Below are 11,655 nucleotides of genomic sequence, written 5' to 3'. Positions count from 1 at the left end.
GGCGGATTTCTGAGTTTGAGGCCAGCCTGGTCTACAGAGTGAGTTCCAGGACAGCCAGGGCTACACAGAGAAACCCTGTCTCGAAAAACCAATAAATAAATAAATAAATAAATAAATAACAAAGAATAGAGAGCTGCCATACTTAAACAGAGGAAAGGGAAGAAGAACAACACATACAAAGGAGGGGGTGGGGGCTGGACAGAGAGAACACACAAGAGCCTGAGAACCAAACCAAGAGCAGAAGCCAAGTGGGTCTGAAGGCCTGAGCAAGGCTGGTGACGTCAGCTGAGGCCGCACCCCACAGACCCTGTCTATTACAGCAGCGAGAAGCCTCCTAGGAGAACACTGAAGCAGGAGCATGCCTTTGTTTACTCTTAAAAGTACAACCAAAAAAAACAAGTGAGAGGTGACCAAAGCTGCATCAGAGAAACTAGATAGAGGCCTTAAGCCTAACCTTGACCCTAATCCTAACCCCCCTAACCCTAACCCAGAGCCTAAACATGACCCTGACCCTAACCCTTACCTTAAGCCTAACCATGATCCTAACCTTAACCCTAACCCTAACCCTGACCCTGACCAAGACCATGACCCTAACCCCAAGCCTAACTGTGACTCTAACACTAACCCTACCCTTAACCCTATCCCTGAGCCTAACCCTAACCCTAACAGTGACCATGACCCTGACCCTAACCCTAGCCAACATGGTATTTTAGGCAAGAGGCAGAAGACAGCATTTTTAGGCAAGAATGGTAAAAGTTAAAAGATAATTTAGGAGTTAAATTGAACAAAATTTGAAGTAGAAATAAGGAAGGAGTCAAAAGTATCTACATATGTCTGGATTAGATGGTAGAAACATCTACTGAGATGTGTAAAATCAGGCTAAGCGTGGTGGGTCATTCCTGAGATCCTAGAACGTAGATCTAGGGTGCATCGTCTCAGCTAGCCTGAGCTACATAGAGATCAATCAGGGCTACACCTGTGTCAAAAAAAAAAAACTGACTGGGTGAACAATTACCAAGGTGAACTTGAACACACAGGGTCTAAGGCACTTTTTTTAAAATATGGGGGCATATGTACTGCAGGATCCATGAACTACATTTTCCTTTTAATTTTTAAGATATACGTTATTTATATTATGTATATAAGTACACTGTCACTGTCTTCAAACACACAAGAAGGCGGCATCACATTCCTTTATAGATGATTGTGAGCCACCATGTGGTTGCTGGGAATTGAACTCATGACCTCTGGAAGAGCAGTCAGTGTTCTTAACCGCTGAGCCATCTCTTCAGGCCCCAGGACTAAAATATCTTTAAGACAATCCAAGTGGAAGTGGAAGCGAGCATTCAAATACACAGGCAGAACATTCAAAATGGAACTCTGACCCCAAAGAAAAACAAGATCCCCTCGGCAGAACACAGAAGAAGAAAAGGTCTGTAGGTCCTCAACACTTGGGGGCAGAAGAGAACGTCTGCAAAGCAGCAGCCGGGAGAATGTGCAGGAAACCTCGGAACAGGTCACCAGCCACTGTTCCACATATGCTGTGACCCTGAGGATCCGAGCCACCATTCTGGGCATGCTAAGACCCTACAATTCCGAGACACCGTTCTGTTCTGCCTATGCTATGACCTTGCGATTCTGAGCCACGGTTCTATGTATGCTATGACCCTGCGACTCTGAGCCACCATTCCACGCTATGACCCTGCGATTCTACTGAGACTTGTATCTCAGAGACATTTGCAAATATCACGGGGTGGGGGAGGTTCAAGACTATCTGCAGCATTGCCTCACACAACGACAAGGTTGGGAACTATCAGATAGGGCGAGCTCTGATGCAAACACAGTGGAACAGTGTACAAGAGAAGTTAAGCAAACCAGAGAGGGCACACACGGTGGCGTGGAAAGATTCACAACCATGAGCCAAGCAACTGACTTAAGAGTCCTATGCAAAGACTGCCAGACAGGATGTGTGGCGTGTGAAAAGTGTCTGGCACATATGGGAAGGGAGAAAGGGTGAGAGAACAACTCAGCAAAGAAACACACCTGAGACGTAGACGCATCAAAGCCTCCGCTGACGTTTCCATCGCAGACTTCACAGGAAAAGTGTCTTCCCCTATTCACAGCACTGGAAAGCCAGGAGAGAGGTGAGCAGCCCCCACCAGGATACCCAGGACCACACGGCACAGCCCTCTCACCACCATTTAACACGGTCAGGACTCAGCTGTCTCATCTCCAGACTAAAGGAGGCTGTCTCTTCAGAGTCCATACCATCTCAGACTCCACTGACTAGGACCACACTGGAAATACGACAGAGTCCCGCCCTTGGGCCAGAGTGGTAAGAAATAGATATCAGAAGTTATTTCCTCTAATCGTCTCTGGGTTAACATCTGGAAGCCTCCTACTAATTAGTCCAAGCTAAGGTTTCTTCACCACAATGACCTAGGCTGGAGGAATGGAGAGGCCAAGTTTGGTAATTACTGACAAGATAGACTGTGAATATCGCCTTTACCCATACTCAAAATGGACAGCAGAGACAGACTGAGCTGAGACAGAAGTCAGCCGAGGAACAAGGCCAGCGGGCGAGCACACAGCCCACCACTGTTGACAGCGAAACCTTGTGGTCCAAGTGAGAAATCCCAAGTGTAACAGCTCTGCTATTAGTTGGGGGTGGGGGGAGGGTCTCCAGAATATACAGTGACTTTTTAAAAAAAGATTTACTTACCAACCTGAGTGTTTCATAGCATCAAGTAGAAGTCTGACATACGGATCTACAAAGACAGTAAGTATGCTCATTAGAAAATGTAGCAGCAAGCCGGGCGTGGTGGTCCACGCCTTTAATCCCAGCACTCCTCGGGAGGCAGAGGCAGGGGGATTTCTGAGCTCGAGGCCAGCCTGGTTTACAAAGTGAGTTTCAGGACAGCCAGAGCTATACAGAGAAACCCTGTCTCAAAAAACAAAATAAATAAATAAATAAATAAAAGACAGTAAAATCTTTGATCAGTTGATTATTGAATTATGACCGATTCTGCTATAAAATAGTAACTATTTTGGAGGTCGAATACATTTAAATCTTACATTCCTAAATAAATCTGAGTTAGACAGGCAATCTGCAGATGCAGGGGATCAAGGCAGTCTTCCCGGACTGGAGATAAATTGTTCAGTGGGACCCAGTGTGCCTGCGTGACCCGCAGCAATAATAAACCTCTTAGATGTCACAGGCTTCTTAGAGACTATGATGAAGCTAAGAATTCTCCCTAGAAAAATGCACGTAGGTGCATAAACACGAGGGTTTTCAAAAGTTCCTATTCTAGCATTCTCCACTGTCCCTACTGCAGTGACTGAAGGTGAAAGAATCGCCCACCCCATCCCACCCCCACCCCAGGGAAGGGGTGCACAGCCAGAAGTAGAACTGCCTGAATGGAGCTCTTTCCAGCTCTCACCTGCACCGTAGAGCCTGAGCCGCTGCATAACTTACATAAGAAACTAGTGTGACCCAGAAGGGCAGACTCCCAGCCAGGCCTTCAGAAGCGCGAGTGGGGCGGAGGCCCACGCCCCCTCCCGCCCTCGCAGCCCCGGGGCTGCAGTGCAGCCCGGGATCAGTGGGGTCCCGGCCCTTCCTCGTCCCCGGGTCCTGTGCCACCCCAACCCCAGCCTCCAGGTCGCGGCTCCTACTCGTCTCCAGCGTCTTCTGGAGCATGAGCGGACAACTCTGGTCCCGGGTGAAGAGGCTGGAGAGGAAACCCTGCTGGAGCTTCCCGTGGGCCGGCGGCTCGGGCGAGCCCTGGCCAGAGTCCGGTCGCTGCAGCAGCGGCTCGCCGCCGCCCGGAGCTCCTGCCATGCGGCCCACAAGCGTCCTCCTGCCCGCTCGACCTGAGACAGCCGCTTCCGCCGCCAGCGCACGCTCCGCGGGCCAGCTCGGAGGATGAAGCCGCTTGCTGCTCGTGGGCGGGGCTTGGTGGGCGTGGTCGGTGGGCAGGGCGTGATGGGCGGTGCCTCCTGACCGTCGCTGCTGGCCACTAAATTCCCTTCCGCACCTCAACCGTCCTCTCACTCCCTCGCTGCTGTTTCTCTTATTCCTGCTACCCACTCAGGCCGAATTAAAGGCAGTGTTTTCAGAAAAGCTTGGAAACAACAAAGACTGGTTGGTCTCATCAAAATGTGGCTCGTCGGGACCCATTCGTCAATCTTCCTCTTGCCCAGAAATAACTCATTATAAGATACACACAAGGGAACTGGAGAGATGGCTCAGTGGATAAGAGCACTGACTGCTCTTCCTGAAGGTCCTGAGTTCAAATCCCAGCAACCACATCCTGGCTCACAACCATCTGTAAGCTGACTCTCTCTTCTGGAGTGTATGAAGACAGCTACCATGTATTTACATATAATAAATAAATCTTTAAAAAAAAAAAGATACACACCTCACTTCTACAGCATATACATATATACCTCAACTCACACTGTGACATCGTCTCGAAGGCTTTTTCCTCAGTTTGCATAATCAGTCCACATTAAGTTTATTTATTCCTCAGGGCATTACCAGCACACTTACTCAAAATTAATGTTGCCGGTTTAAGGCACTTTGTCCGTGTTAGTGCTCACCTGACAGACCTCCAACTTTTATGTAGTGTGTGTGTGTGTGTGTGTGTGTGTGTGTGTGAGTTTCTTTCCTCACTAAATTATTCGGCTCAGCTCACACTGCTAAACACCTGCTGCCAAGGGCCAGGCAGAGAAAACAAGGTCAAATGAGGAATTTTCTGAAGTTGAACCATGGCAACTTTACGTAGGGAAAATGTCCAAGAAAAATAGGCGTGCAATGCCTTTTGAACAGCACTTAGGGGTCATGGTGCTCGGTAAACAAGAGTTGAATGGGAAGCAGAAGGCATTCACTTGCTTGGAATATTATACAAATGTGAGCACCTGCACTTACAGACTAATAAAGCCATAAGCCAAAGGTTAGATTCTTCTTATCAAGGTCCACATACGTACATTATTACCAGTCCTCATGACAACCTTGCAAAATAGCAACAACCCTAATTTGCAGATAGAACTGAGCTCAGCAAAACTGACTTGCCCAGCTACAGAAGGCTGAAGGTGTAACTCAGCTGAGAGAGTGCTTGCCTGATATGCATGAAGTGCTGGGTTCTACACCCAGCACCCCACAAGCAGACAGTGGCAACCTGTGCCTGTAACAGCATCCCTGGGGAGGTAAAGACGGGAGGACCAGAGATTCAGTGTGATCCTAAGCTACACAGCAAGGTCAAGGCCAGACTGGGTAACACAAGACCACTTTCACATCAGACATGAAGATGCAGAGATGCAGGGCTTGGAGTTTGCCCAGCTGACTTCCTGTCTTGGTTTGGGGATGACAGTTAAGTGACTAAATGAATGTCAGAAGAGACTTTGGACTTTGGACTTTTACATTGTTGAGACTGCTACAGACTGAGGGGCAAGCTTTTGAAGTTGGACTAAATGTATTTTGCATTATGCTTTGGCTATATATGGCCCCATAGACTCATGTGTTTGAACAGGCCTATGGGGGCTAGGGAGTGGAATGTGATGCTTTGTATATGCTTGGCCCAGGGAGTGGCACTTTTAGATGGTGTGGCCCTGTTGGAGTAGGTGTGTTCCTGTGGGTGTGGGTTTTAATACCCTAATCCTAACTGCCTGGAAGCCAGTGGTCTGCTAGCAGCCTTCAGATGAAGATGTAGAACTCTCAGCTCCTCCTGCACCATGCCTGCCTGGATGCTGCCGTGTTCCTGCCTTGATAATAATGGACTGAACCTCTGAACCTGTAAGCCAGCCCCAATTAAATGTTGTCCTTTGTAAGAGTTGCCTTGGCCATGGTGTCTGTTCACAGCAGTAAGACCCTAAGACAACATCTAAAACAAATAAACAAAGGCACATTAGAACGAGGCTGAAGAGATGATTCACCAGCGGAAAGCAATCGCTCTTGCAGAGGACCTGGGTTCAGTTCCCAGCACCCACAGAGTAGCTTATATCCATAACTCCAGCTCCAGGGGAGCCAGTGGCCTCTTCTGACCTCTGGGTGTCTTAGGGTTTCACTGCTATGAAGAGACACCATGACCAAGGTAACTCTAACAAAGGAAAGTATTTAATTGGGGCTGGGCTGGCTTACAGGTTCAGAGATTCAGTCCACCTCATCATGAAGGGAAGCATGGCTGAGTGCCGGCAGACTTGGTGCTGGAGGAGCTGAGAGTTCTACATCTCCATCTGACCACAGCCAGGAGGGGGCTCTGGATCACACTGGCCAGACTTAAGTATATATATGAGACCTCAAAGTTCCATCTCCACAGTGACACATTTCCTCTAATAAGGCTACAGGTCCTCCAATAAGGCCACACCTCCTAACAGTGCCACTTCCCATGGGCCAAGCATGTTCAAAACACCGCACTCCATGGTAGCATGTGCCACCATACCCAGGTCTCAGCCTGCTTTCTTATACAACCCGGGACCACCTTCCCAGAGGTGGCTCCACCCCATTGTGGGGACCCGAAGCCTTAGATGTGACCTGCAGATCCAAGCTCAGGTACTCATGCTGACACCTCAGCACTCTGACCACTGGGTCATCTCCCTAGCTCCTAAACTTCCTAATGTCCTACAATCACCGTGCATTACTTTATAATCACCAAGATTAACTTTAAGGGGCTGAATGGGCTTTCAATGCTACATGCATAACTTCACACATAATTTTACCTGCAGGGGAAAGTACAAAGGCACTCTGTAAAAGTAAGTAAGAAAAACAGAGAAGAAAAAGTTTAAAAAAAAACATTTAAGTACTCTGAAATATGGGGAAGTAAAAATAGAAATGAGTTAAGGGTAAATACCACAGAGAACAAGGGGGCCAGGTGTGGAGTGCACAACTCGGTTCTCACAGAGGGAGAAGAATTAATTGCATAAAAAGAAGACATCACCAAAGCAGTCACTGTGGTTGTCTCTGTGCGGACAGGACCTGGGGGGTTGTGTTATTTTGTGCTTGTTTTCATTTTCTAAAGCAAAAATAACGTTTAAAATCAATCTCAGTAACAAACTAAATTGCATATAATTTTAAGCGTTTGGAGCATTTTAACATTTAATTCCGTTTTATAATTGACAAATAAAAATCGTATTTATGGCATACAGCAAATGAATTTACACTGCTGTCAAGCACACATATCCTTCTATTTTAGGTAGTGGGGAGTATGGTCTGATTTTTTTGATTCAGGACTTTTACTTTTTTTTTTTCCTTAATATTAACTGGCAGGCTAGAGAGATAGCTCAGTGGTTACAAGCACTTGCTGATTTTACAGAGGACACAGGTTCGATTCCCAGAACCATAATGTGACTCTCAACAGTCAAAAAGCCCATGGTCAGAGGACCTGACGCCCCCTTCTGGCACACGAGCACCGCACGCAAGCACTGTGTATTCCTACACATAACCTTTTTTAAAAAAAATTATTTATTATTATTTATACGAGTACATCGTAGACACAAACCAGAAGAGTGCATCAGACCCCATTATAGATGGCTGTGAGCCACCATGTGGTTGCTGGGAATTGAACTCAGGACCTCTGGAAGAGCAGTCAGTGCTCTTAACCGCTGAACCATCTCTCCAGCCCCCATAAAATATTCTTAAGAGGAAAAAGAAACTAGATATTGATCCAAGGGCGGCCCGCATGCTAGGCAAGCTCTCTACCACTGAGCTACCACTCCAGCCCTGTTCCGGATTTTTCCGATCAAGAGGACACACTGTGGTCCAGACCGCAGGGATAGCGAGACAGGCCACGCCCCTTGCGGTTGCTTCCTAAGGAGCATCTGATCCACTTATCCAGCGTCAACAACAATTCGGAGAAAGCATAGCATTTCCTTATTTCGCTAATAACTGCGAAGGTCCGGAGCGAAGCCCATCGCCCCGGCGCTGCGCAGGAAAAGTGCCACACGCTGTCCACCAAGCGGCCTGCCAGTACTCGCTTCCGGAAGGAGCCCCAGCACCGGAAGTAGGCAGGCGCGCGGAATTTTGGGAAGAGTTGACCTGGCGCTTTGGGTGTTACCAAGGCAACCGGAGGCGAGCCTGAAAGGCGGAGAACTTTGCATTTGTTGGTAGCTTCTCGCTGTCTCTGCCTCCTTTTTCAAACTAGAAATTGAGGATTTTTTTAAAGTTACAGACCAATGTGTTCTAATGTAGAGTATCCTTTTTTTCAACCGTGCAAAGTTAAAAAAAACATAGTTATCCAACTACCCATAGGCAGAGTAAATTTTTCACTTATTACCTATCATGGGTTTTTTTTTTCCCTTCTATAGTAACATTTTTGCATTGTCTAACTGATTTCGGGAAACTAATCTTGTTCCTTTCATATATGTATTTGAATGTTATAACTATAACTCTGATATTAAAATCTCCAAGACAAGGAGACATTAAGGCCCCAGTGTAAATCTGATTGCTGCGAGTTTGAATGCAACACATGAAGACATTTCTTTCAAAGAGGTTTGGCCGTAAAGGAAAAGAGATGTCAGTAGCCTGAGAAGAGTAACAAGCAAAAGAAAGAAATTGGAATTGTTCCAATTTATAGAAGCGAGGCTCTGACTCGTAAGTACAAGGGAAGAAAGAACTCACAGAAAGGTTTTAAAAAAATCATGCAAAAAAAAAAAAGAGGTAGCTAGTGAATGGGCTAGCCACCTCACTTCATCCCTACACAGGAAATGAGGTGCCATCAAGTCCGTAAACTAACTCACATTAGAAAGACCTTGGGAGAGAGGATGCCAAAGTGGAGTTGGCTGCTTAAGAATGAAAACCTGGGGACTGGAGAAATGGCGCTGTGGTTAAGAGCACTTGCTGCTCTCCCAGAGGACCCAAGTTAGATCCCAGCACCCATGTCAAGCAGCGTATAACCACCTGTATCACCTCTTCATAGGCCAGGTGAGGTGGCGATGGTCTTCCGTCCCAGCACTCAGGAGGCAGAGGCAAGTGAATCTCTATGAGTTTGAAGCCAGCGAGGTCTATACAGCAAGTTCTAAGCCAGCAAGGGCTACACAGTGAGACCCTGTCTCCAGATGGACCAGCAACAACAGGGTTGCAGGAAAGACATTCAGTAGCCAAGATCTCCATCTGCCCTTTGACAGGCCTAGGGCTGGGTTCCCAGCAGTCAGCTACCATCTATCACTCCAGGTCCAGGGGATGGCGCCTCCTTCCTCTGCCATCCACGGGCCTCAGTTATGAGCAAGGTACACAGATGTAGATGCAGGCAAAATACCCATACGTGTGAAATAAAATTTTGTTGGAATTTTCTGAGAAAATGCTCAGATGTAGGAGGAACTCAGAACCAAGTACTGAAGAGATTATGTTCCAGGCTGCTGCACACGTCCTTAACTCAAAGGACAATTTGTGAAAATTTGTGTGAAGTCAGAGCTGGGAGCAAGAACGGATGGTTGAGTGACTTTATATTGTGGATTTAAAATAAATAAATATGCCCATAAACATAAATAAGACTAAAAACAAATGTTTTAAAGCCAAGCATGGTGGTGAGCTCTCATGGTGGTGATCCTGGCCCTAAGGAGACAGAGGCAGGCAGCTCCCTCAGGTTACTGGCCAGTCAGCCTCATCTACGCTGGGACTGCCAGACAGTGAGAGACCTCTTCTCAACAATAAACACATGTACATGCCTCTGGCCAATGAACACACAACAATACACACACACATTCACACAACACACATACATCCACAAACACATACACAACACACATACATACATACATACATACATACATACATACACAATCACACACATTCACACAAACACATACACAACACACACACATACATACACAATCACACACATTCACACAAACACATACACAACACACACATACATACACAACACACATACATACACAAATACACATTCACACAACACAACATATATAGACAAACACATGCATACACAAACACATATAAGTACAACACACACATACATACACAAACACACACATAGACACAAACATTCTCACAACACACATACATACACAAACACATACACAACATACACACAAACACACACACACCACACTAAAATACTAAAATCACCAGAACATTTTGGGAAAGAGGTGAGTTTTGTGGGCCAAGGGAAAACTTATTCTTGTGTAGCCTGTTCAGTTGTGAAATTTCAAAAATCCCTAGGATTTAGTGAGGAAGGAGTATGGGAATAAAGGACCAGAATTTAGGGAAATGAGAGAAGATATCGAGATGGGGCAAGCTAAGCTGGGTCTTGATGATACATAGTAGTGCATCAGTGCATCACACAAATACTAGAAGATGAATTGACCAGGAATTAAGCGTGTAAGGCTTTTCTTTAAAGATGGGAAGCCTTAAAGGTGTGGTGGTGCACATCTTTAATCTCAGCACCCAGGTGGCAGAGGCAGGCAAATGTTTGTGATCTCTACAAAGCAAGTCCAGGACAGCCAGGGCTACACGGAGAAACCTTGTATCAAAAAAAACAAAAGGAGGAAGAGGAGGAGGAGGAGACATTTCTTATCCTGCCTTTAAATCCCTCTTGTTTTTCTTTTTTCTTTTTACAATACTCAGTCCTATAGTCTCATGGTGTTACATAATAGTAGGCTTTCTTCATCCCCCTTAGGAAATACCTCCTGATCCAAGAGAAGCCAGATTGAACCAGTCAGCTTGGAGAGGAATTTGAGCCAGAACAGCTGAGTTGAACCAGCAAGCCAGAGTTCAGAAAGAGCTAGACAGGATGAGCTTATTTGGCAGTAAGACTCCAAAAGAACAATTACATCAAGGAAATAAAAGTAACATTTACACTGACTTAAAGAAATATATCCAAACCCATTATTCCAGTCTATACATCCTAAAATGTATGCATTACCCAAACTTTAGGTGGATTAATGGATCTTAATCAATCTGTGTCCACGAATTTACATCAAGTGGATCTATATCCTTCAGGTGTGTGTGTGTGTGTGTGTGTGTGTGTGTGTGTGTGTGTGACCCAGAGGATGCCACTGCTTCAGAATGACTGTTGTTACATGTTTATCTTTCCTGCAAAATGTGTCGTTGTTTTACCCACATATCTTCATGTGGTAAGAAAATAACTTTTTCACTCTTAGAAACTGTGACACCAGGAAACAAGGAAACTATATATAATCAGTCAGACAGCAGGCAGCAGGTGTTTCTCAGGTCTGATTCAGTACACATCTTCCAGTTGCCATGGTAACATCTCTGACAAGAGGGACTTAGGGCGTACAGTCCATCACTGCAGGGAATTTCAATGGCAGGAGCTGAAGAGGGCAGGCGGCACAGCATCCCCTCAGCTCCCCCTCTCCTTTCATGCAGCCTAGGACCCAGTTCAGGAACTGGCCCCACCCACAATTAATGGATGTGATCTCATAATGTATATAATCCCACACACACAAGCATGCCTGTGCTGGTTTGAGTGAGAATGGCCCCCATAGGCTCATATATTTGAATATATGGTCCCCAATTCGTGGAGTTGTCATGAAGGATTAGGAGGTGTGGCTTGTTGGAGAAGGTGTGTCACTTAGAGTGGGTTTTGAGGTTTCAAAAGTCCATGCCATCCCTAGTAAATGCTCTACCCTCCTCCCTCTCTCTCTCCCTCCCTCTCCCTCCCCCTCCCCCTCCCCCTCCCTCCC

At 46.3% G+C, this 11,655-nt stretch overlaps 1 protein-coding gene across 4 annotated transcripts in view; it reads right to left on the bottom strand.

The window, feature by feature from the left end:
- Atp23 (ATP23 metallopeptidase and ATP synthase assembly factor homolog) overlaps positions 1-3,915 on the bottom strand; it is a 25,487-nt gene extending 21,572 nt beyond the window's left edge. For 2 of the 4 annotated variants that reach the window (XM_021205577.2, XM_029542408.1), the window contains exons 1-3: positions 3,673-3,854; positions 2,723-2,768; positions 2,044-2,125 (exon numbers count right to left, since the gene is read on the bottom strand). In XM_021205577.2, the coding sequence (XP_021061236.1) occupies positions 2,044-2,125; positions 2,723-2,768; positions 3,673-3,838 (294 nt within the window). In that variant the 5' untranslated portion in view covers positions 3,839-3,854. Of the gene's footprint in view, positions 1-2,043; positions 2,126-2,722; positions 2,769-3,672 lie in introns of all 4 variants that reach the window. The other 2 variants (XM_021205578.1, XM_029542409.1) reach the window with 2 other exon arrangements.
- Positions 3,916-11,655: the final 7,740 nt, after the last annotated feature.

This window comes from Mus pahari, chromosome 9 (genome assembly GCF_900095145.1).
Source record: "Mus pahari chromosome 9, PAHARI_EIJ_v1.1, whole genome shotgun sequence".
Lineage (NCBI taxonomy): Eukaryota > Metazoa > Chordata > Mammalia > Rodentia > Muridae > Mus > Mus pahari.
The sequence above is the reverse complement of the archived record's forward strand: the minus strand, read 5'-3'. Positions and strand labels throughout refer to the sequence as shown.